Source organism: Ranitomeya variabilis, chromosome 5 (genome assembly GCF_051348905.1).
Source record: "Ranitomeya variabilis isolate aRanVar5 chromosome 5, aRanVar5.hap1, whole genome shotgun sequence".
In the NCBI taxonomy this organism is placed as follows: domain Eukaryota; kingdom Metazoa; phylum Chordata; class Amphibia; order Anura; family Dendrobatidae; genus Ranitomeya; species Ranitomeya variabilis.
Window position 1 is genome coordinate 331223913 of NC_135236.1, and position 26537 is coordinate 331250449.

Here is a 26537-nt window from a genome sequence, read left to right on the forward strand (position 1 = left end):
AAAACATAGGTGTGAACTGTTTAGCCATGCGAAGGGTGCACCAAACACCTATAATTAGTTGGGCAATAACTTTGTGCTGGCAGGCTCCCTTTAAGAGAGAGTCTGCAGAGGGGAAATGTTATTATTCCTCATGTACACACAATACTTTTTGTTGAATAGTCACCTGAAAGTCTAGTTCTGCTTTATACATCTTTTTTTTTTTTAAGTGGTTGGGGTAAACGTCAGTGACAACATTAAAAATATGTAAAATAATAAACTTGAACCAAACTCACCTACCGGCACCCATCTGCATCCAGCACAGGCTGCTTTGTTGTCTACATACAGACAAGAAGTTAAGCCAAAGGTCCATCGGTGGTTTTGTTGGCCCCACCGGTCAGGATATTTTGACCATCGCATCACAAAAAATAAAAAATAGCCAGCATAACTTCAGTATTAAATTTATGTGCAGGTACACAAATATTGTGGCCAAGATACAAACATTGAATATCTATTAGTGCTGCAATTAATGGATGCATGACTTCCAGTATTGTTATACATGTAAAAATGTGAGATACTGGGTCATGCAACCACGCCTAGGTGACCTCAATTTGGACAATCCCTAACCCCAGTGTCCAGCGCCTCATCATAAAACAACCAATGACAGCACTACTCTAGTCACCTGTAGCAGTCCAGTAGTTGGTGGAATAACGAAGTTACCGCTTCCCGTCTCTATAAAGCCTGTGCTGGATCCAAGTAGGTGTCAGTATGGGAATATGGTGGAGTTTGTTATTTTTTACATATCCAGTCCCTTGGGCCGAGTTGTATTTTGCTCAGACAACCCTTTTAAGGTAACAAAGCTAAACTTCTCATTGTGTAATGGGTATAATAAAATAAAAGCGCTACCACATAACATACATACGGAATGTAATGAATGTTAATTTTACAGCAACATGAGCCACATAAATAAACCATTATGATGGCTGTTATATAGTCCACCTACAGCTCAGAGCCTCCATTAGATCATCATTACCTACAGAAAACCACGGGCTGTAGATGCCAAAAGGCACAATTTCTAAGCTGAGAACTTTATTCGGAACGCTCCAGGTTTTCACAGGAGGAACGGTGTCATTATAGAACGTATCACTGTTCTACAACGCTGCTAACACACTGTTATGAGGAAAGAGAACATTGTACAATCTAAAATATAGCAATAAAGTTCAACACGCCTGAGGGGCAGACATTACACTTAAGGTTTCATCCTACAAAACAGTTGTTTCCAATTTGGCTCCATGAGCACAGAAGATACAAATCAGTCAGCCTTAGCAGGGTTTGTTTTTTTTAACTCTCTATTAGAAAGTAACTTGTATCATATAACTTTCAATAAAGATAATAATCAAATTGTGAGAACCTTTAAAAGGGGTTGCCATCTTAAAATAGGCTATAAAAAAAAAATTAAAAACGTAGTGACCAATCCTTTTAAGTCACCCATTAATGGTACCAATAGAAATACAGATACAAATAAGGCCAAGTTCACACAAGCTTTTGGTTTTCTGTCCCCTTAAAGCAAGGGTGGCCCGCAGGCCGATATCCTTTTCGCCAGCCCCCGGGCACATTCCCAGGGACTGCAGTGCTCGGGTTGGTGGTCCCATTTTGCCGGCTCTTTAATTCCTCTTTACACAGGAAGCATGTATTCACTACAGAGCGCTGCAGAGCATGCAATTAGCTTAGATTAAGTCCCGATGCTGGCCCATGCCAGCATTAGGTCGTACTTTGTTAGCGTGCTCGGAGCTCACATCCCGCTGAAGGCTGCAGCATCTCATGTGTCATGTGTATGCCCCAGTGTATCCTATGTGATGTGTATATAGCAGCCTCAGTGTCTCTTACAGTAGCAACCAAACATTTTGCATTTTTTTTTTTTTAAAGTGTGATTACTTCTGTCTGGTGGTTGTGATCTCATTTTCCTGGTGATTTTAGTAAATCGGAAGCAAATGGCTGTCAGCTATAAGGATGGAAATTGTGTTTGACATGGTTTTATCCCTTTATGTGTTAGTGTTCAACATTAACTGAGCCAAATGTTTTGCACATTTTGTCATGGGTAGTCGAATTTTGACTAAATTGTTGTGTTTGTTTTTTTCCGGTTAAAACATGGCAAAGAAAGCCAAATATATCACCGGATGTCAGGAAGCATATTACTCTCAGAGTGAAGTCAGGCAAAAGCCAAAAAGAGGTAGTTATGGAATGTAAGTGCTCTCAGAGACAAGTGTCACATACAGTACAATAAAAAAATATTTAGAATTGAGAGTCCTCAGTGGTTGATACCTTTTAATGGCTAGCTGAAAAGATGGTAACAAATTGCAAGCTTTCAAGACTACACAGGTCTCTTCATCAGGCATAGACTAATACAACATCTGAAGAATCGCATATTTATGCACAACATAGCCCAGAAAAAGAAAAAAAAAAAAAAAACAAGCTTCAGTCAAGAAACCTTTTTTTTATCTCTGCAAAGAACTGGAAGGTCAGACTTGATTTTGCCAAAGAATACAGCCAATGGAAACAGACAGATTGGTCCAAAGCAGTGTTTCTCAACTCCAGTCCTCAAGACCCACCAACAGGTCAAGTTTACAGGATATCCCAAGTATTGCACAGGTGATAATTTCATCACCTGCTCAAGCATTAATTCCATCACCTATGCAATACTAAGGAAAGATAGAAATCAGCAAGGGGTTGAAAACCAACCCAGCTTTAGAAAAAAGGGGAGTACCCACAAATTATTTAGATAAACAGCAAAAAGGGGAACCTAAAACACAACATTTAATATATCTTTTAAAATGACAAGACACAACATATATAGACAAACATGTATGTTAACCAACAGTTAATCAGACAATAGACTGATTATTAATCAAGAGATCAAATGATAGTGCTTCAGACAGATTGGTTCTCTTTAATTCCAAGCAACAAATTCAACTAGTAGGCCTTAAGGCCCCGTCTCACATAGCGAGATCGCTAGCGAGATCGCTGCTGAGTCACAAGTTTTGTGACGCAACAGCGACCTCAGTAGCGATCTCGCTATGCGTGACACGTACCAGTGATCAGGCCCCTGCTGCGAGATCGCTGGTCGTGTCGGAATGGCCTGGGCCGTTTTTTGGTCGTTGAGGTCCCGCTGACATCGCTGAATCGGTGTGTGTGACAGCGATCCAGCGATGTCTTCACTGGTAACCAGGGTAAACATCGGGTTACTAAGCGCAGGGCCGCGCTTAGTAACCCGATGTTTACCCTGGTTACCAGCGTAAATGTAAAAAAAACCAAACAGTACATACTCACCATCTGATGTCCGTCAGGTCCCTTGCCGTCTGCTTCCCACACTGACTGAGCGCCGCAAAGTGAAAGTACAGCACAGCGGTGACGTCACCACTGCGCTCTGCTCTCACTGTACGGCGGCACTCAGTCAGAGCGGGAAGCAGACGGCAAGGGACCTGACGGACATCAGATGGTGAGTATGTACTGTTTGTTTTTTTTGGTAACCAGGGTAAACATCGGGTTACTAAGCGCGGCCCTGCGCTTAGTAACCCGATGTTTACCCTGGTTACCCGGGTGCTGCAGGGGGACTTCGGCATCGTTGAAGACAGTTTCAACGATGCCGAAGTCGTTCCCCTGATCGTTGGTCGCTGGAGAGAGCTGTCTGTGTGACAGCTCCCCAGCGACCACACAGCGACTTACCAACGATCACGGCCAGGTCGTATCGCTGGTCGTGATCGTTGGTAAATCGCTATGTGTGACGGGGCCTTTATTCAGGCTCAGCAGAGAAACCAAGTGCTCAAATCTAAACAGATATTGATGCTACTGTCCGTACCAATATTCTTTTGCTCAAATACGTGAAGCAGATCAGTACCACTGATGATCACCCATAATATGCTTGCAAAAGTAAAAAAAAAGGGGGTACATAATGATATAGTATGGAACAATCTCAACAGATGATGAAGATGCCACATAAAGGATGCACCCTCCTATTTGGTTAGTCAGAAATCCAACGAATCAATACATGACTCCATAGACCATTCCTGTTCAGGACCACCTCCCTACGAGTTTCATCCCAAAAGGGAATCAGGGGATAGGACAGTCAAATAGTGGTCTTGATGATAAAATGCTCTGCCATCATTAGTATTCACATAGAGCCTATCATAGGTGGATACCAAGAAAATGGCATCACAACAGCCAGACAGAAGTAATCACACTTTTTTTTTTTTTTTTTAACGTGAGATACATATACACAGGGCCGCCATCAGGGCATGACAGCCATTACTGCTGTATGGGGCCCGGTCAGCAGCAGTGCACAGAGGGGCCCGCAGATCCGGGGCCCCACTGTTGTGCTTCTACTGATCGGGCCCCATCATGCACTAAAATACTATGCACTGCAGCGCACATGTCGGCGCTGGGGCCCGGGAGCCTTCTTGGAGCTGTGCACGGCCGTCTTACCTAGTCGGCTGCACAGCTCCTGCTCGGCTGTAGCTAGAATGTATGGGCTCCCTGCAGGTCCTGACTGCAGCCCATCCATTCTAGCCAGTAGCGTAGGGGGGGGGGGCAGAGGGGGCCATCGCCCCGGGCCCTGTCACATGAAGGGGCCCACGGGGAGCCAGGGCAGGGCCACTTCTGTGACGAGGCAGAACACCGCATAGGAGCAGAGCAGTATAATGTCTGCTCCCGTCTGACAAGCTGCAGGCTGGCTACTAGCACAGTGACGGCTGCAGAGTCTCCCCCCTGAAGTGAATGGTTTCGCCCCTCTGACCTGATCATGAAGCTTTCCCCGGCTGCAGTTTTCTTCACTCTGTGCACGCTGGGATTGGCTCAGGAACGCTGGGTCCTAGTGCCCACACCCTGCATTTCACTGACACTTCCTGGTCCTGCAGTGCAAACTTTATCAGTAAGTGCTGGGGATGGGACATTTTAGGTTTATTAAATTCGGGTATGTCACTATGAGACCCTTGGGGTATTGTGGGGGCTGAAAGTGGGTGAGGGGGGACAGGGTACTGGGGGGTGAATGTGAGCCCATGGGGGTATTGTGGGGGAGGGGAGACAGGGCACTGGGGGGTGAATGTGAGACCATGGGGGTGTTGTGGGGGCTGAAGGTGGGTGAGGTGGGACAGGGCACTGAGGGGTGGATGTGAGTTGATGGGGGCATTGTGGGGGAGGGGGACAGGTCACTGGGGGCTGAATATTATAATGTTATGTTATGATAGTATATGTACGGGGAGGCTGGAGATGGGGGGTAGGGGGCCTTTGATACGTACCACCTGGGTATTTTATGAGTGTTAGTATAAGGAGCCGCATACAGTAACCAAGCGCTGCATCACATTTACAGCACCACTTCCAGGTGCTGAAAATCCTCGTCCCCGGCCCCCTGTCTGATACTCACCTTCTGGCGTCTTCACCTGTTTTAGGCTACGTTCACATTTGCGTTGTGCACCGCATCGTCGGCGGACAACGCAAATGTGAACGAATGCACAACGCAGCGTTTTGTGACGCATGCGTCCACTTTTGCATGGTTTTGAGCGCAGAAAAAACTGTAACTTGCTGCATCCTCTGCGCCCTGACGCATGCACCACAGCAACGCATGCGTCAAAAAACGCAAGTGCAACGCATGTCCATGCGCCCCCATGTTAAATATAGGGGCGCATGACGCATGCGGGGACGCTGCAGCGCCGAACGCAAATGTGAACGTAGCCTTAGTCTCTGCTTGGCTCCGTCTCCTGCAGTTTGTGACCTGTCCGAGGCTCCAGTGTTTCATGGAGCAGCGCAGAGGTCACTAATCAGTGTGAGTCTATGGGAGCCTCGTTCTGGCCTCTCTCTCACTCTCAGGCTATGTGCACACAGTGCGGATTGGCCGCTGCGGATCTGCAGCAGTTTTCCATCTGGTTTACAGTACCATTTAAACCTATGGAAAGTCAAATCCACAGTGCACATGGTGCGGAAACGCTGCATTGTATTTTCCGTAGCATGTCAATTCTATTTGCAGATTCCGCAGCATTTTACACCTGCTCCTGTATAGGATTCCGCAGGTGGTAAAACGCAGGTGAAATCTGCACAAAAAACACAGTAAATCCGCAGTAAATCCGCAGCAAAGTGCACATAGCCTCATAGTCTTACATTGAGCGCTTGTGACATAGCTTCTAACTTCTGGCCTGTCAGAAGCTGCGCTCACAAGTTTGAGCAGCGGCACTGCAGCAGTACCCCAAAATACTGAATACGCCGGAGGATGAGTAAATGTCCATCGTACTGTGTATACGGGAGCTGCGGGTCCATCATACTGTGTATAAGGGAGCTGCGGGCCCATCATACTGTGTATAAGGGAGCTGCGGGCCCATCATACTGTGTATACGGTAGCTGTAAGTCCATCATACTGTGTATACGGTAGCTGTAAGTCCATCATACTGTGTATAAGGTAGCTGTGCACACATCATACTGTGTAAAAGGGAGCTGTGGGTCCATCATACTGTGTATACGGGAGCTGTGAATCCATCATACTGTGTATACGGGAGCTGCGGGCCCATCATACTGTGTATAAGGAAGCTGTGGGCACATCATACTGTGTATAAGGGAGCTGGGGGTCCATCATACTGTGTATACGGGAGCTGCGGGCCCATCATACTCTGTATAAAGGAGCTGGGGTCCATCATACTGTGTATACGGGAGCTGCGGGTCCATCATACTGTGTATAAGGGAGCTGTGGGTCCATCATACTGTGTATACGGGAGCTGTAAGTCCATCATACTGTGTATACGGGAGCTGCAGGCCCATCATACTGTGTATACAGGAGCTGCGGGCCCATCATACTGTGTATACGGGAGCTGTGAATCCATCATACTGTGAATACGGGAGCTGCGGGCCCATCATACTGTGTATAAGGAAGCTGTGGGCACATCATACTGTGTATAAGGGAGCTGGGGGTCCATCATACTGTGTATACGGGAGCTGCGGGCCCATCATACTCTGTATAAAGGAGCTGGGGTCCATCATACTGTGTATACGGGAGCTGCGGGCCCATCATACTGTGTATAAGGGAGCTGCAGGCCCATCTTACTGTGTATATGGGAGCTGCGGGTCCATTATACTGTGTATACGGGAGCTGAGGGTCCATCATACTGTGTACAAGGGAGCTGCGGGTCCATCATACTGTGTATACGGGAGCTGCGGGCCCATCATACTGTGTATACGGGAGCTGTAAGTCCATCATACTGTGTATACGGGAGCTGCAGGCCCATCATACTGTGTATACAGGAGCTGCGGGCCCATCATACTGTGTATACGGGAGCTGTGAATCCATCATACTGTGAATACGGGAGCTGCGGGCCCATCATACTGTGTATAAGGAAGCTGTGGGCACATCATACTGTGTATAAGGGAGCTGGGGGTCCATCATACTATGTATACGGGAGCTGCGGGCCCATCATACTGTGTATAAGGGAGCTGCGGGCCCATCATACTGTGTATACGGGAGCTGTGAGTCCATCATACTATGTATAAGGGAGCTATGGGCCCATCATACTGTGTATAAGGGAGCTGCGGGCCCATCATACTATATATAAGGGAGCTGCGGGCCCATCATACTGTGTATAAGGGAGCTGCGGGCCCATCATACTGTGTATAAGGGAGCTGCGGGCCCATCATACTGTGTATAAGGGAGCTGCGGGCCCATCATACTGTGTATAAGGAAGCTGTGGGCCCATCATACTGTGTATAAGGAAGCTGTGGGCCCATCATACTGTGTGTAAGGGAGCAGCGGGCCAATCATACTGTGTATCAGGGAGCTGCAGGCCCATCATACTGTGTATAAGGAAGCTGTGGGCCCATCATACTGTGTACAGGGGAACTGTGAGGGACATCATACTGTTTGACGGGAGCTGCCGGCCCATCATACTGGGTATAGGAAACTGTGAAGGCATATTGTGCATATGGGAGCTGTTGGCCCATTACACTGTATATAGGGGAGCTCTGGGGGGCATTATACTTTCTATAGTGGAGTTCTGTCAGCATTATACTGTGTATAGGGGAGCATTGGGCTCATTATCTATAGGGGAGCAGTGGGACATCATACTGTGTAGAGGGGAGCAGTGGGAACATCATACTGTGTAGAGGGGAGCAGTGGGAACATCATATGGTGTATTGGGGAGTTATAGAATCATCATACTGTGTATAGGGGAGCTGTGGGGGCCTTAGACTGTGTATAGGGGAGCTTTGAGCTCACCATACTGTGTATAATGGAGCAGTACATGAGGGAACTTAGGGGACATTATTAAATGTTAAGTGGGCACTTAAGCATCATTGTTATAGGGGCACTCAGAGTATTGTGACCATCAAAGTTGCATATGGTCACAATATGGCGGTAAAGTCAATGTTCGTTTTTGTATATAGATTTATTTTCAATCACAGTATGGTCATATTCTGAGGTTCCACTATATTCACAACTAGAGTGCGCAACCGTAGCTGTAATCAGGGTTAGCTGGTTAGGGGCCCACTCAGATGTTTCGCCCCCCCCCCCCTAAGTTGAAACCCTAGCTACACCTCTGATTCTAGCAGTCTCAGTAGTGAATGTGCTAGAATGTAGGGGCTCCTGTCAGGTCCTCTCAGCAGCCCATACATTCTAGCTGCTGTTTCACTGCTGGAAACACTAGACGCCCCGGAACGACTGAGGTAAGTATAAAAAACATTTTTATTTTTGTTTTTTTAAATGGGTGAGGTGGGGGGGAGTGAGACTGCAGATGATGAAGTGTGTTTAAGGGGGCACTGCGCATGATGAAATGATAGGGGGCTGCAGATGATGAAGTGTGGTTGAGGGGGCACTGTGCATGATGAAATGATAGGGGGCTGCAGATGATGAAGTGTGTTTGAAGGGGTACTGCACATGATGAAATGATAGGGGGCTGCAGATGATGAAGTGGGGGTGATGGGGACTGCAGATGATGACTTGTGTTTGAGGGGGTACTGCACATGATGAAATGATAGGGGGCTGCAAATGATAAAGTAAGGGGGACTGCAGATGAAGTGAAGGGGGATAGGGGACTAAAGGATGAAGTAAGGTGGACTGCAAATGATGAAGTGGGGGTGATGGGGACTGCACATCAAGTGAGTGTGAGGGACGGTGGAGAGCAATTGAATTGTAGGTGGGGGTGGGGAGAGCCAATGGTGTATTGAAGGTAGGGAGAGCAAATAATGATTTTTGAGGGTGGGGAAGAGCAGTTGATAATGAATAGAGGGTGGGAGAGAGAGAAGTCATGACAATGAATTGAGGCAGAAGGGGCATGTAACTATAATGAATCGGAGTTAGGGTTAGAGCGAGAGGTGCATAGTGGGATCGTTGAGGATAAAGTGACTGGTAATAAATTGGGGGAAAGAGTACAGGTGCTAATTAATTTATATATTAAATGGGGAAAGTGGCTATGTATAGCTAGAAGGGGCTCAGTGGCGTATTATAATTTATATTTGGAATGGTGGGTTGCATAATAACCAATTACAGTATATATTAATGGTGGGTGAATGTCTGTATTCAGATGTGTAGTGTAGAAGAAAGGAAAAAAGTGGGGAATGTGCTCTGGAAGTGGTGCTCTAGATAACTTATTTTATGCAGAGACGAGTCCTGGCTGAAAGAAGTGATGGCGGTCTGCGCTGGATTAAAAAGAAACGCAAAGATGAAGGACTTCAGCTAGAGACATCACTGGTGAGTCAGTATGTTACCTGTACACTGACACCATACACTATATACTGTATACAGAGCTCCTGTGTATCATGTCACTAGTGATCCCTGTATTACCTATACACTGACACCATACACTGTATACTGTATACAGAGCTCCTGTGTATAATGTCACTGGTGATCACTATATTATCTGTACACTAAACACTATATACAGAGCTCCTGTGTATAATGTCACTGGTGATCCCTGTATTACCTGTACACTGACACTATATATAGAGCTCCTGTGTATAATGGCATCGGTGACCACTGTATTACCTGTACACAGACACTGCATACTAAGTACAGCTCTCCTATGTATAATAGCACTTATGGTGATAGTATTTTTTTTTTATTAATGATCAGTATTGTACTATTCAGTCACAATGTGGTGGTAATATGTTGTCCGGCCATGGTGTGGCGGTATTTGTTCCTTGTATGTGCTATTATTTGGTCACTATGTGGTGGTAATATGTGGTCTGGTCATGGTGTGGTGGCATTTGTTCCTTGTACGTGCTATTATTCTGTCACCGTGTGGTGGTAATATGTGGTCTGGTCATGTTGTGTTGGTATTTGTTCCTTGTATGTAGTTGGTCACCATGTGGTGGTAATATGTGGTCTGTACATGCTGCTGTGGTATTTGTCCCTTGTATGCGATATTGTTCGGTCACTGTGGTGGTAATATGTGGTCTGCACATGGTGTGGCAGTATTTATTCCTTGTAGATAGTATTATAGGTCACTATGTGGTGATAATGTGGTGTCTGGTCATGGTGCTGTGTTATTTGTCCCTTGTATGTGGAATTATTGGTCATTTGAAAAATTGAAAAATAAATAAAAATATACCTAAATTGTATTGCATATTTTAACAAATGTTTAATAAGTTACAGTAGAGTAGGGCCCGGCCAAAAGAGTCTACCTTGTCATCGTGGCAGATTAAAAAAACCTTTTGGCCAAAACAAAATCTGCTGGCTATGTGTGTGATCTGGTGATGGGAACTGTTAATGTGTGATTGGTGAGAAGTGTAGTTTTTCCAAGAATCAGCGGTGGTGCTGTAGACAGTTCGAGGTTTGGAGGCGGGGCTGGGCTGGAGCCTGGGCGGAGTCTTAAGGGGGCCCCGAAAATGTTGCCAGTATGGGGCCCCGAAATTTCTAGTGGCAGCCCTGCATACAGCAGCACCAGTGTCTCCTGTGTGCTGTATACATACAGCAGCCCCAGTGTCTCCTGTGTGATGTATACATACAGCAGCCCCAGTGTCTCCTGTGTGATGTATACATACAGCAGCCCCAGTGTCTCCTGTGTGATATATACATACAGCAGCCCCAGTGTCTCCTTTGTGATGTATATAAAGCAGCCTTAGTGTCTATGTGATGTACACAGTCATGGCTGTGACCTTAGTCATTTATCATGGCCAAGCAGTGAGTCAGAATAGTCAAGGAGTCCAGAGGTCAGAAGCCTGGAGGGTACGTCAAACAGATGGAAGAGACAAAGGCGTAGTCAGGTAACGTTCAGTGTTCAGAATACCAGGAGGATAGCGGATCAGAGCAGAATGGATTAAACAGACAGATGGTCAGAACGAGGTCCAAGGTCAGGTAACGAAAGAACAACATACAGAACGCAAGGCACACGGGAACAAACCACACTTCGCTAAATGTACGTTTAACAGAGGTCTGGGAGAAACAGCTCAGGTATAGCAATAACCTGGGATAATGAACATTTGGAGACAGCCAGCACATCCAGTCTCAGATTGGATAGTTGAGCTATCAATCAACACACTGACAGCTTGGCACGCCCCTGTACCAGACAGGATGGCTGAGCTATCAATAACTGTATCCCAGACACACTGAGGGGTAAAACCATGACAGTACCCTTGAAATTGCTACAGAAAATGAAGTTTTGCTCCCAGAAAATTATTACAGTTACATCTTTGTTATACACATGTTTATGTCCTTTGTGTGTATTATAACAACACAAAAACAGAGAAAAAAGATAAAATTGGACATCATTTCACACAAAACCCCCAAAATGGGCTGGATAAAATTGTTGGCATCCTCAACTTAATATTTGGCTGCACACCCTTTGGAACAAATAACTGCAATCAATCACTTCCTATTACCATCAACAAGCTTTTTATACCTCTAAACTGAAATTTTGGACCAGTCTTTTGCAAATTGCTCCAGTCCTCTCATATTTGAAGGATGCCTTGTCCCAACAGCAATTTTAAGATCTCTCCACAGATGTTCAATGGGATTTAGATCCAGACATATTGCTGGCCACGTCAAATCTCCAGGGTTTCATTTCCATCCATTTCTGGGGGCTTCGTGAAGTATATTTGGGGTCATTGTCCTGCTGGAAGACCCATGACCTACAGCACAAACCCAGCTTTCTGACACTGGGCACTATATTTGCGACCTAAAATCCGTTGGTAATCTTCATATTTCATGATGTCTACCACACTGTCAACACCTAATGCCAAAGGTAGCAAAACAATACCAAAACATCTTTGAACCTCCACCATATTTGACTGTAGGTACAGTGTTCTTTTTGTAGGCCGCATTCCTTTTTCGGGAAACAGTAGAATGATATGCAGGCTTACCTCCTGCCATAAGTCGCTGTTGTTTACCTAATATGAAGTCTCTCCTGCCATCCTGAATTATGTGAGAATGATGTCCATGATATCTTAAAATGTCTAAATTTGTACAAATAATACAGGGTATGCATCAGAATTGGACTGTCAATTCTTCAAACATAGTAACAATTGCCAGCAATTACACATTTAAATGATTTGTACTGTGTCTTTTTATCTGTTACTATTTGCATAGTAGAAATGTGAAAGCGGAAGTATATTAATACTACTAAACTCTGAAAGATAATTCACTTGTCAAAAAGGTTTCATGTAAAAAGGAGAAATGATCAAAAGTGGCATAATTTTAGTCAATTTCAAAAGGAAGAGGGTAAAATACTTTATTGCCATATGCTGCGACACATTTATGACTGCAATAAATAAAATGGAGCCACTGATTCTATGTCAGTGGCCGGCTTGGAGCAGAGATACAACTTTTTTTCCAATTTGCACCTGTCTACAGAATTTAGAAAAGGTGTCTAAACCCCAGCCAGGCAGTAGGCATACCCACGTCTCAGCCCAGCTTTATAAACAGATAAGCAATAGACAAATGGCTGATAAATAGCAGAAGACTGGTTATTATGCAGTAAATGTGCTAAATAGGTGCAAAGAATGTGTTACATGTGGGCAATTGAGTTTAATGAACGACTGGCTATTGCTCATTAGAATCTAGTTCATTACCTCGAACTAGAAAATATCAGATGTGTGAGTTGTGCTAATAGCGGATATGTATTACTACATCCATATAGCATGTGCACACGTCTACACACGTGAGAAGGAATAACAGGATACGCCGCTATACTCTAATTAGAATGCTTTACAGCGATATAACGTGGGAGCAGAAAAATAAATATTCACAGACATATTCACAGTGTCATTAAATTCAGCTTCTGACTCATCTTCAAAGAATCAAAGCCTGCAGAGATTTCATAACACACAGTCTATAATATACACATCATGTAAGAAAGCAGGCAGTGAGGTCCTGGATGGCAGGTATGAGTCACCAAGGAGGCTGGCCTGGGAGAGGTGCACCAGTTAGAATTGGTTACCAAGATGGTTTTATTTGGACTGTATTTTGGATCCAGGATTTGTGCAAAACAGAAAGGAGAGGGCACCACCCAGAAAATTCAAAATGATGGGATCAGCCTCATCCATATCCATACAAAAATAGTCAAAGAGAAGAGTAAAAAAGGGCTATGCAAAAAACAGCGATGACCAAAGGATACAAAATACAAGAAACTCCATGCTCTAAAATCAGAATTTACTTCTAGAGTGGAAGGTGTAGAAAAATCTCAGGAACTCATAATGCAAGAATTACAAACTCACAGGGAAGTTATAACAAGCCATACTTTGAAATTGGAAGAATTAGCTACCGGAATGGAAGATCTAGAGAATCGTAACAGATGTAATACATCAGGATCCGGGGACTTCCTGAGTCCATAAGTCCTTCCGAACTAGATCCCACAGTACAGAAACTATTTTTTTAACACTAGAACTTCTGATGGAGTCATTTTGACTCCTTTCGTTTTTTATTTCTCTTCTGTGACTACATTTTTCAGAATTCCGGCTTGAAACTCGGTGACTTTTCCTCAAATATGATGTGAAAAAAGATTTTGTGAGAATAAATAATTTTGGTAAAAAATGTGAGCTTTTTTTTCAAAATTTACCAAGAACTACTGAAGGGAGTCATTTTGACTCCCTACTATATTTTGAGGTCCTTTTGTCACTAAATGTTGCTATAAAGTTTTGTGCATAATTTTTTCACTCTGTCTTATTTACCCTGATGTTCATATAGATGTAGTTCAATTTACATGTCAACTTTTCACATTTTCCTTGTGTTTTACCTGCTTGTATTACTGTGTAATGCTGAACATAATAGCTTGTTTACTCTAGGCTCTTATCTTATGCTAATGAAGGGTGGTGTTTTTCTAAGGTCCTAGCAGGAGACAGTATTCTGGATAGTAACTTTACTTTCAGTTCAGCTGAAGAGACAAAGAGAACAGACGCAGACATACGAGCTCTGAAGACTCATACAGGTATGAATTGTTATGAAATAGTTTAGCTGTCTGTCAACTGATTCAGCCCACCTACTTTTGAAGGTGGCAGAACAGTTATTATTTCTTTTAGTTTTCATTTCATTTCTATTTTTCAGCAGGGAACTATATAGAATTATGGAATTTGTGAGGAATATGGAGAGAAGACGTTTGATAAAGCCTCAGGATATTCTGGCTACTTTGCAATCCATACCGGAGGATGAATCGGAATCCGAATTGCAGGAACATGTATTTGATTCTGACAGTGATGAAGATTTCATTCCTCAGAACATATCAAGTGAATCTGAAGACTCAGAAGGAACAAATCCAGAAGGTAAGTAGTTATGTGTATTTATTTGTTCTTCCACACACTGAGTTAGGGCCTGTGCTCCCTAGCAGAATTCTGGCTGAATAGCCATCTGGATATTCTTGCCGCAATACAGGCCGTACCTGCCCGCTCATGCCTGAAGCTCCGCTCCGAACCCCGGGCTGGAGCCGCTGTCAGGGACAGAGCAGCGCTTGCTTACGCGCGAGCACGGCTCCGTCCCAGACAGCGGCTCCAGCCCGGGGTTCGGAGCGGAGCTTCAGGTATGAAACTCCGCTCTGTACCTGAGCGGGCAGGTACGGGCCGGATTGTGGTGAGAATATCCGGTCGGATATTCCGCCGCTAATCCAGCCAGTGTGCACGGACCCTTACAAAACAAAAATTCTAAATATTCATCAACTTTTTTCCAGATATTCCAAGCACATCAACTGGGGATCGGGCTCATGCAGTTATGTTGCCTCGTGACCATCCTCCTGGTCGTGGACAGAAAAAATCAGCAAAACGTCCCAGAAATGAAAGAACAACAGATAACGATGGCGGCGAAGGTAATGCAACAACAAACACCAGAGAAGGCGAATCTGAAGGAATACTAGTTTCAGCGGATGGTATTCAATGGAAACCTGTTGAAATTGGACAACACTTGCCTGGTAGGCGTGACAGCCAAAATATTCTTCGAGAAGCACCTGGCCCTACAGGATACGCCAGAAGAAATATCATTATCGATAGTCCTTTGAGCGCATGGCGTTTATTTTTTGATTCATATATATTGACACATATAAAGAACTGTACGCTTGCAGAAGCATGCAGGAACAATAATTTACAGTTTACTCTATCTGTTGAGGAGCTAGATGCATTCATTGCGATATTCTATGCTCGTGGAATATCTGGCACGAACCGTCACTCGATTAGCAGTATTTGGTGTAATGACTGGGGAATACCGTTTTGCAAAGCGACAATGTCTAGGGACCGCTTTGTTGAAATTATGAGGTTTCTCAGATTTGATGAGAAATCTACTCGATCGGAGAGACTGCAAACGGACAAGTTTGCTCTATTTTCTACTGTGTGGGACAGGTTTATTGCAAATTGTATTGCGTGTTACAAACCTGGCCCATACATAACGGTGGATGAGCAACTTTTCCCAAGCAAAACTAGGTGTCCATTCACGCAGTACATGCCTTCCAAACCAGATAAATATGGCCACAAATATTGGCTAGCTGTTGATAAGGAGAGCAAATATTCTGGCAAATGGCTTCCCTTATCTAGGCAAAGATGACACACGCCGTGCTGAGGACCGTTTAGCTGACCATGTGGTAATGAAGTTATTGGACCCGTTTTTGAATAAAGGTCGCAATGTTACAACTGATAATTATTTTACTTCAGTAAAATTAGCTAAACAGCTAAAAAGCAAAGGAACAACCATCGTGGGAACACTGAATAAGATAAGGCGAGAAGTGCCTAAAGAAATAAAATCCATGAAAGAGGAATTGTACAACACTAAAGTGTTTAGAAATGAAGACAATTTTACACTTACAGTATATCAAGGAAAGCCCAACAAAAATGTTGTCATTTTGAGTTCCGTCCATCCAGATGTTGTTGTTGCGTCTGATTCCGCTAAAAAAACTCCAGAAACGGTAAAGTTTTACAATGAAACAAAATATGGAGTAGATGTAGTGGATCAGATGGCACGAAAATATACCACACGAACATCCACAAGGAGATGGCCTGTTCATGCATTTGAAAATGCCTTAGACTTTGCGGGTATAAATGCATGTATAATATTCAAGGAGATTACCCACCAAAAAATGTCACGCAAGGCATTTTTGCAAACGCTTGTGAGAGAGTTGAGTGGTCCTTATGTCACAGATAGGGAAAAGGGTTCCACGTCCCAAGTTTCTACATGTTCAGAAGTGATGGTTCAAACAAAATTTTGCCAGATCAAAGAAAAGTGCAAGAAAAATAGATCTGTCGGCAATTGTAAGACTTGTGGTAAGTCTTTGTGTGGGCAATGTACTGCCATAAATCAAAGGCAATGCCTAAAATGCGAAACACCAAATGTTTAGAAGGTGAATTCTGCGCCATATTTTCATTTTTATGCTCCTCCACCTACATTTTCTCTGCTTTTTGTTCTTCAGTTGTTGTTTATATGTGTGCACTTGAATAAAAAAAAATGTTTGAAAAACGTCTATTATAATTATTGTTATTTTCTGTAGAAAAATAAGAAAAGCAGAAAAAAAACAATCAAAAGCATTACTGTTGGATCTCACAATAATAATACATTACAAAAAATATAATTATTAATAAATAACCACAAATGAAACTCTAAAAATAAACGAAAACAAGCAAGGAGTCAAAATGACTCCTTTCAGTAGTTCTAGGCGGGGTCACGAGTCCAGTAGTCCTAGTGTTAAAGGATGAGGGAACAGGTTCCATAGAATTTGATCGGATTCACAGATCCCTCGGACCAAAATCACAATCGGATTCAAGACCCAGGGACGTCATTTGTGGAGTACATTACTATAAAATCAAAGAATCTATCATGCAAGCTGCTAGACAGAAAGGCACAATTCACTACGGTGGAACACAGATTCTTATACTTTCAGATCTGTCTAGACGAACGCTACAATTACGAAGAGCTCTGCGGCCATTATTATCCCTCCTTCAGGGAAGGGATATCCCTTATAAATGGGGCTTTCCATTCCAACTGATAGCCTTTAAAGGAGGGAAAACAGCCACATTTAGTAACTTGGGTGATTTAGCCAACTTCCTGGGTACTTTTGAGTTACCAATGACTGACCTGCCTGACTGGCCAAGCTCTCCTCAACTTCCAGATATACCACCGAGATGGCTAAAGGCCCAACACTCCAAACAACGCAAGAAACATGACTCCTCTTCCGACAAGACCTGAGAGGCTTCCTCCCTCTCCCTGTTAGTTCTTAATGTGATTCACACCATTCACATATACCTTACTGAGCTGTTTTATCTCTGGGTTTACTATATGAAGGAGATTGCCCATACTCAGTTATATGATCAGTTTTCATTTGAGTTAAATCTAAAATACTTTCATTGTCGTTTAAAATGATACAGAAGTTCTAACAATCTAATTATCTTCTTCAAAGTTTGTATTGACTAGTTAGATCCTATACTTAATTCAATTGTGTTTAGATGTTGGTAATTGATGTTTGATTTGACACAGTGCTTTGTGATAATTGATTTGTCTTCTAGGCCGTGGGGGTGACGGAGAGACCGAACCTCGCCTTCGACCCTCCCTCACCCAAATTGATGCGAGTGATGACACTCTGACACGTTGTCGCATCAGGATTTCCTTCTCCAGGTGTTCACTCACCATACCTTTACCTCCTTTTCAGGATTTCTATGCTATGTGTCTTCTTCTCCCCCTCATCTTAATCTTCCTTACCCAATTCCATAGCCTGTTCCCTATCCAAAAATCATATATGGACCTATTTTGGACCTGGTTTCTCTTCACATATATTCATTCACCTAAACAACACTTTGACTATGGCTAGAGTTAAATTTTGCTCTTTTAATGCTAAAGGGCTTAATATACCGGAAAAAAAGAGGCAGGTGTTGTGTTCTAGCCATAAGCAACGTGTCTCAATCTTAATGTTACAGGAGACTCACTTTAAGACAGGAGTGACTCCTAACTGTACATCGTATTATTACCCTAAATGGTTTCATTGTACGAATCCTTACTCAAAGTCTAAGGGGGTGTCCATAGGTTTCCACAAGTCTTTTCTCCCAGACATCCTAGATACTGTAGTTGACTCAGAGGGAAGATTCGTCTTTTTGAAATTGGCATGGAGATCACGTCAACTTATCTTAGCAAATGTTTATTTCCCTAATCAGGGTCAACAGAAATTTGGCTTCACATGCAAAAAGCTTCTAGAAAAATTTGCGGGTGACTCGCCGATAATTCTTGGAAGCGACTTCAATCTCCCAATGGATCCCCTAATTGATGTGTCAATGGGCAAGTCCTCATACTCCTCATCCTCTATCAAAAAAGTAAAGAAACAGATGTGTGATATGCGGTTGGTGGATGTGTGGAAGGCGCTACATCCAGACACAAAAGATTATAGTTTTTACTCTCCAATATATACTACATATGTCTGCAATCTTGCCGGTGGATTACTGAGCCTTTACAATAAGCATACCAGAAACAGGTGGAAATAGATAGGAAACCAGGAAAAGAACTCCCCCCCCCCCCCCCCCCCTTCTCCTCCTTTCTTTCCCCTATTTCTCTATCTCTCTTTTTCCCCATCTCTTTAACGAACCTTTGTCGCAATTTTGAATAGTTGGAGGAGGGATATCCCTCTCTCATATAGATAACATAGAAGCATATTGCCACTTAGGTTTACTTTATAAATCATTATACTTTATTGTTCAAGAGTGCTTAAGTCAGAAACCAATTTATCAATATACATTTGTCTGTTGATGGTTTAACATGTAATGTATGAATGCTTATATGCAACTTATTAATAAAAATGATTTACACAAAATACAAGAATTTTTTAATTGAATCATGGACAACATATGGGAGAACAAACAAATTTTTAAAAAATCTAAAAAAAACCAATTATGGCTTGCAAAAACCACACACCAGCAACAGCCTATGATATGGCCATTGTAGGTCCCAAAATTAGATGGTAGGCAAAAAATAGGGGGCAGAGCATGTAAACATGGACAATATAGTGCAGCAGTGCCAAGTATCCAATAAGCACAAAAAAAAATAAAAAAAATTAATAACAGCTCTTCAAAAATACACATAAATACGTGGATCTGTACAGGCAGGTAAGTACAGTTGTGGCCAAAAGTATTGACACCCCTGCAATTCTGTCAGATACTACTCCGCTTCTTCCTGAAAATGATTGCAAACACAAATTCTTTGGTATTATTATCTTCCTTTAATTTGTCTTAAATGAAAAAACACAAAAAGAATTATCCTAAAGCCAAATTGGATATAATTCCACACCAAACATAAAAAAGGGGGTGGACAAAAGTATTGGCACTGTTCGAAAAATCATGTGATGCTTCTCTAATTTGTGCAATTAACAGCACCTGTAACTTACCTGTGGCACCTAACAGGTGTTGGCAATAACGAAATCACACTTGCAGCCAGTTGACATGGATTAAAGTTGACTCAACCTCTGTCCTGTGTCCTTGTGTGTACCACATTGAGCATGGAGAAAAGAAAGAAGATCAAGGAACTGTCTGAGGACTTGAGAAACCAAATTGTGAGGAAGCATGAGCAATCTCAAGGCTACAAGTCCATCTCCAAAGACATGAACGTTCCTGTGTCTACCGTGCGCAGTGTCATCAAGAAGTTTAAAGCCCATGGCACTGTGGCTAACCTCCCTAGATGTGGACGGAAAAGAAAAATTGACAAGAGATTTTAACCCAAGATTGTGCGGATGTTGGATAAAGAACCTCGACTAACATCCAAACAAGTTCAAGCTGCCCTGCAGTCTGAGGGTGCAACAGTGTCAACCCGTACTATCCGTCGGCGTCTGAATGAAAAGGGACTGTATGGTAGGAGACCCAGGAAGACCCCACTTCTTACCCCGAGACATAAAAAAGCCAGGCTGGAGTTTGCCAAAAGTTACCTGAAAAAGCATAAAACGTTTTGGAAGAATATTCTCTGGTCAGATGAGACAAAAGTAGAGCTTTTTGGGCTAAGTCATCAACATAGAGTTTACAGGAGAAAAAAAAGAGGCATTCAAAGAAAAGAACACAGTCCCTACAGTCAAACATGGCGGAGGTTCCCTGATGTTTTGGGGTTGCTTTGCTGCCTCTGGACTGCTTGACCATGTGCATGGCATTATGAAGTCTGAAGACTACCAACAAATTTTGCAGCATAATGTAGGGCCCAGTATGAGAAAGCTGGGTCTCCCTCAGAGGTCATGAGTCTTCCAGCAGGACAATGACCCAAAACACACTTCAAAAAGCACTAGAAAATGGTTTGAGAGAAAGCACTGGAGACTTCTAAGGTGGCCAGCAATGAGTCCAGACCTGAATCCCATAGAACACCTGTGGAGAAATCTAAAAATGGCAGTTTAGAAAAGGCACCCTTCAAATATCAGGGACCTGGAGCAGTTTGCCAAAGAAGAATGGTCTAAAATTCCATCAGAGCATTGTAAGAGACTCATTGATTGTTACCGGAAGCGGTTGGTCGCAGTTATTTGGGCTAAAGGTTGTGCAACCAAGTATTAGGCTGAGGGTGCTAATACTTTTGTCTGGCCCATTTTTGGAGTTTTGTGTGAAATGATCAATGTTTTGCTTTTTGCTTCATTCTCTTTTGTGTTTTTTCATTTAAGACAAATTAAATGAAGATAATAATACCAAAGAATTTGTGTTTGCAATCATTTTCAGGAAGAAGCTGAGTATTATCTGACAAAATTGCAGGGGTGTCAATACTTTTGGCCACAACTGTACATATTTAGTCAAAATCCAATAGGTGCACTGTGTTGGATATGCAAGATCCCAAACAATCTACATCATGCAGAATGCCATGTTAAATATCACAGAGAATGCCTAAGGAAAAAGTAAATAGGCATATTCCTAAAACCTTGGATCCAGGATTTAGCAAGGACCAAAAGTACCTGGGTGGGAAAATTGCTTCCATACACCAGTCCAGGTTTTACAGGCCTAATAAAATGCAGATGTACTAAGCTCAGGGAGGAGTAGTTGTGATAAAGACAGAGCTGATGGATAGTCTGTGTTATAGCCTGAGAGCTGTTCCTGTGACACCAAGTTGGTGAGATCGTTTGATTTTGCATTACCCAAAAGAAGAGACTGTTCATTTGTGCTGAAGAAAGTGGTTTTCATTTTTAGGCTGAGAAGTTTATGAACAACAATAAAAACTTTTTGTTTTTTATATTTAAATCCTGTGTGTGTTCAAGCAACAACCAAAGAGCTGAAATCCCCACAATATAAACATATACAGGTGCTTCTCACAAAATTATATAAATCAAAAAGTTAATTTATTTCAGTTCTTCAATACAAGAAGTGAAACTCATTATATAGAGTCATTACAGACAGAGTGATCTATTTCAAGTGTTTATTTCTGTTAATGTTGATGATTATGGCTTACAGCCAATGAAAATCCAAAAGTCATTATATCAGTAAATTAGAATAATTAACAAAAACACCTGCAAAGGTTCCTAAGCATTTAAAAAGGTTCCTTAGTCTGTTTCAGTAGCTCCACAATGATGGGGAAGACTGCTGACTTGACAGATGTCCAGAAGGCAGTCATTAACACTCCACAAGGAGGGTAAGCCACAAAAGGTCATTGCTAAAGAAGCTGGCTATGCACAGAGTGCTGTATCCAAGCCTATTAATGGAAAGTTGAGTGGAAGGAAAAAGTGTGGTAGAAAATGGTGCACAAGTAACCGGGATAACTGCAGCCTTGAAAGGATTGTTAAGAAAAGGCCATTCAAAAATTTGGGGGAGATTCACAAGGCGTGGACTGCTGCTGGTGTCATTGCTTCAAGAGTCACCACACACAGACGTATCCAGGACATGGGCTACAAGTGTCGCATTCTTTGTGTCAAGCAACTCATGACCCATAGACAACGCCAGAAGCGTCTTACCAGGACCAAGGAGAAAAAGAACTGGACTGTTGTCAGTGGTCCAAGGTGTTGTTTTCAGATGAAAGTAAATTTTGCATTTCATTTGGAAATCAAGGTCCTAGAGTCTGGAGGAAGAGTGGAGAGGCCACAATCCAAGCTGTTTGAGGTCTAGTGTGAAGTTTCCACAATCAGTGATGGTTTGGGGAGCCATGTCATCTGCTGGGGTAAGTCCACTGTGTTTTATCAAGACCAAAGTCAGCGCAGCCATCTACTAGGAAATTTTAGAGCATTTCATGCTTCCCTCTGCCGACAAGCTTTTTGGAAATGGAAATTTCATTCTCCAGCAGGACTTGGCACCTGTCCACACTGCCAAAAGTACCAATACCTGGTTCAAAAACAACAGTATCACTGTGCTTGATTGCCAGCAAACTCACCTGACCTTACCCTGACAATACCCTGAATCTATGGGGTATTGTCAAGAGGAAGATGAGACACCAGACCCAACAATGCAGACGAGCTGAAGGCTGCTATCAAAGCAACCTGGGCTTCCATAACACCTCAGCAGTGCCACAGGCTGATCGCCTCATGATGCAGTAACTGAGGCAAAAGGAGCCCCGACCAAGTATTGAGTGCATTTACTGAACATACTTTTCAGTAGGCCAACATTTCGGATTTTAAAATCATTTTTCAAGTTGGAGTTATAAAGTATTCTAATTTACTGAGATAATTACTTTGGGGTTTTCATTGGCTGTAAACCATAATCATCAACATTAACAGAAATAAACACTTGAAATAGATCACTGTTTGTAATGACTCTCTATATATCTATATAATAAATGAACTTTTTGATTATATTCTAATTTTGTGAGAAGCACCTGTAAATATTATACACACGATTACACATATATACTAAAAGACCTACTACTACTGGACACCCCCTCTTAAATGATAACAGCATTCTTAACAAAATAAAGAAAAAGCCTTCTCCAAACCAGCACTGGCACTGCTCCTCAGCCCCCAGCAATAGAAAATGTCACAAGATCACTGATGTACGCAGCTTGAAGCAAAGGAATGGTGCTGGCCTGGAAGAGGTTTCTTTGCAACTGTACCAAGTACACGGAGGGCAATCAAAAAATCAAAAGAGTTGTCCAGTACTTAATCCCCATTTAAAACATTAATAAGAGTTTGTCCACACAATTTTTGCCGCCAAAAAAAAGGAACATTTTACAGGTCTGGCAAAGCAAGTGAGATATCTGAAATTCTGGCAAAGTTAAATATCTGAAAATCTGGCAAAGCGAGATATCTGAAATCTTGTGCTCCCACTGTCTAATTTTTTCCTTGAAGATTTTAACCAGATTTTCAAATCTGTTTCAGGTTGGTTTTCTTTGCTTTTGTTTTTTTTTTGTTTTTTTTACAAAAGGAAAAAACATGACAAAAAAAATAAGCTATCTTTATAGCGTTTTTCGTGTGTACAGTCTGGCTTTTGCTGCACATACTCAAGTGTGCAAAGCAAGATTCCAACCAGTTAATGTATTCAGAAACGAGGGACTATCACCCCAAAACTTTAACCAGGTATTTCCTACATACAGAAGAACAAAGTATATACTAGGATATTGTGTGAACGGAAGAATGGAAACCGCACAACGAATGTATCGCCTTCAGGAAACATAACCATGAAAATACAGAGTGACGACACCTCCCAGCAAATGGAAAGATCTACACTATGCTGTACACTATAGCTGACAACTGGCTGCATTAGCCACAATCAATGTTGGCACCGACCATATCTGTTTAACCCCTTGGATGCTGCTGTCAAAAGTGACTACGTCATATAAATGGTTAACAGTGTGGGGGCTCCCTCTTTATCCCCATCGGCACCCTGAGATCATGATTGTGCGGTCCTGATGTTTGCCATGACAATTCATGGCCAAATAGCGGCCTCAGAGTCTGCCGACTATAGCGGCCTGTTCAGAAGTCAGCGACATTCAGGTGGAAAAAATACACATTTTCATTTCAGTCATGCCTTTTTGCATTAATTCCTGAAAATCACCTGAAGGGTTAATAAACTACTTGACAGCAGTTTTCAATATATTGAGGGATGCAGTTTTTTAAAATAGTGTAACTTTTTGGGTTTTTCCAGTAGATGACACCCCCAAAGTCATTCAAACCTGGATAGGTCCCTAAAAAAAAGGAAAAAAAAAAAAAAGAAAAAAAGAATTTGTACATTTCCTTGAAAAAAAAAGAAAAATTACTGATTTTAGTTGTTTAACCCCTTCATGACCTTGGGATTTTCCGTTTTTCCGTGTTCGTTTTTCGCTCCCCTCCTTCCCAGAGCCATAACTTTTTTATTTTTCCGTCAATATGGCCATGTGAGGGCTTATTTTTTGCGAAACAAGTTGTACTTTTGAACGACATCATTGGTTTTAGCATGTCGTGTACTAGAAAACGGGAAAAAAATTCCAAGTGCGGTGAAATTGCAAAAAAAGTGCAATCCCACACTTGTTTTTTGTTTGGCTTTTTTCTAGGTTCACTAAATGCTAAAACTGACCTGCCATTATGATTCTCCAGGTCATTACAAGTTCATAGACACCTAACATGTCTAGGTTCTCTTTTATCTAAGTGGTGAAAAAAAATTCAAAACTTTGCTAAAAAAAAAAAAAAAAAAAAATTGCGCCGATATTGATATTTTCTGATACCTGTAGCGTCTCTATTTTTCATGATCTGGGGTAGGTTGAGGGCTTATTTTTTGCGTGCCGAGCTGGTGTTTTTAATGATACCATTTTGGTGCAGATACGATCTTTTTATTGCCCGTTATTGCATTTTAATGCAATGTCACGGCGACAAAAATAACGTAATTCTGGAGTTTCGAATTTTTTTGTCGCTACGCCGTTTAGCTATCAGGTTAATGCTTTTTTTTATTGATAGATCGGGTGATTCAGAACGCGGCGATACCAAATATGTGTAGGTTTGACTTTTTTTTATTGATTTACTTTGAATGGGGCGAAAGGGGGGGGCGATTTAAACTTTAATATTTTTTCACTTTTTTTTTTATTTTTTTATTTTATTTTTTTACTTTTGCCATGCTTCAATAACCTCCATGTGAGGCTAGAAGCTGGCACAACTCGATCGGCTCAGCTACATAGCAGCGATCATCAGATCGCTGCTATGTAGCTGAATTGCAGGTGTGATATGAGCGCCGACCATAGGGTGGCGATCACAGCTAGCCGGGATCAGTAACCATAGAGGTCTCAAGGACCTCTATGGCTACTATCCTGATGCATCGCCGACCCCCGATCATGTGACGGGATGCGCTCATTTCCAGCCGGATGCGCCGGTTAAATGCCGCTGTCAGCGTTTGACAGCGGCATTTAACTAGTAAATAGCGGCGGGTGAATCGCAATTTCACCCGTCGCTATTGCGGGCACATGTCAGCTGTTCAAAACAGCTGACATGTCCCGGCTTTCATGTGGGCTCACTGCCGGAGCCCGTCATCAAAGCGGGGGATCTGACCTCGGACGTACTATCCCGTCCGAGGTCAGAAAGGGGTTAAAAATGTTAGAAAATAAAATAGCATTTTACAAATTATGCTGATTTAAAGCAGACATGTGGGAAATGTTATTTATTAATGATTTTCGGTGGTTTGAAAATTGCACTTTTTTTTTACATTTGTCAATTTTTTTAATATATTTTTTTATTAATAAACACAAAACATATCAACCTATATTTACCCTTATCATAAATTATAATGTGCCACGAAAAAAACAATCTAAAAAATCACTGGGATTTGTTGAAGCGTTCCAGAGTTATTTTCAAATAAAGTGACATTGGTCAGATTTCAAAAATGTTGATGGGTCACTAAGGGGTTAAGGACATAAAATAAGAATCAATTTTTATTTTGCACAAAACTCATGAACTGCGTACAACATTTTGAAGAATTTGGCATAAAAAAAATCATCAAGGACAAAGACAAAAAAAGAAAGGTTATTTAAATATTTAGTGTGTGTATATACACCGGTATATATAATTTTTTCCTATAATTTTTTTCCACACACATAAATTGGTATGGGTGATAAGAGTGGGTTAATAATAATTAAAAAAAAATACCCAAAAACTGAAATCACAGATGAAGATAAATCTGACACTGACATATAACACTTTGTTAATGTGATTTATAAAGATCTAGACAGGGAGAAAAGTCAATAGTGGAGATTATTTATTTCCCTTTAATATGCTTAAGGCTACAATAAAACACAAAAGCTATCAATAAAC

The 26537-nt window shown here is 42.2% G+C and overlaps 2 protein-coding genes across 5 annotated transcripts in view; one reads left to right on the forward strand and one right to left on the reverse strand.

The window, feature by feature from the left end:
• PHTF2 (putative homeodomain transcription factor 2) overlaps positions 1 to 26537 on the reverse strand; it is a 152321-nt gene that overhangs the window by 63989 nt on the left and 61795 nt on the right. The window lies entirely within an intron of this gene.
• Positions 14314 to 17590, forward strand: LOC143773421 (uncharacterized). The gene is made up of 4 exons (XM_077260876.1): positions 14314 to 14363; positions 14480 to 14694; positions 15096 to 15572; positions 17394 to 17590. Exons 2-4 carry the CDS (start codon positions 14499 to 14501, stop codon positions 17588 to 17590), a joined length of 870 nt encoding a protein of 289 aa, XP_077116991.1. The 5' UTR covers positions 14314 to 14363; positions 14480 to 14498.

Coding starts and splice junctions, on each gene's coding strand:
- LOC143773421 (XM_077260876.1), top strand. CDS start 14,499: ATGGAATTTGTGAGGAATATGGAGAGAAGACGTTTGATAAAGCCTCAG. Junction 14,695..15,095: donor AGAAGGAACAAATCCAGAAG/GTAAGTAGTTAT, acceptor ACTTTTTTCCAG/ATATTCCAAGCACATCAACT. Junction 15,573..17,393: donor CTATGCTCGTGGAATATCTG/GCACGAACCGTC, acceptor TCCAACTGATAG/CCTTTAAAGGAGGGAAAACA.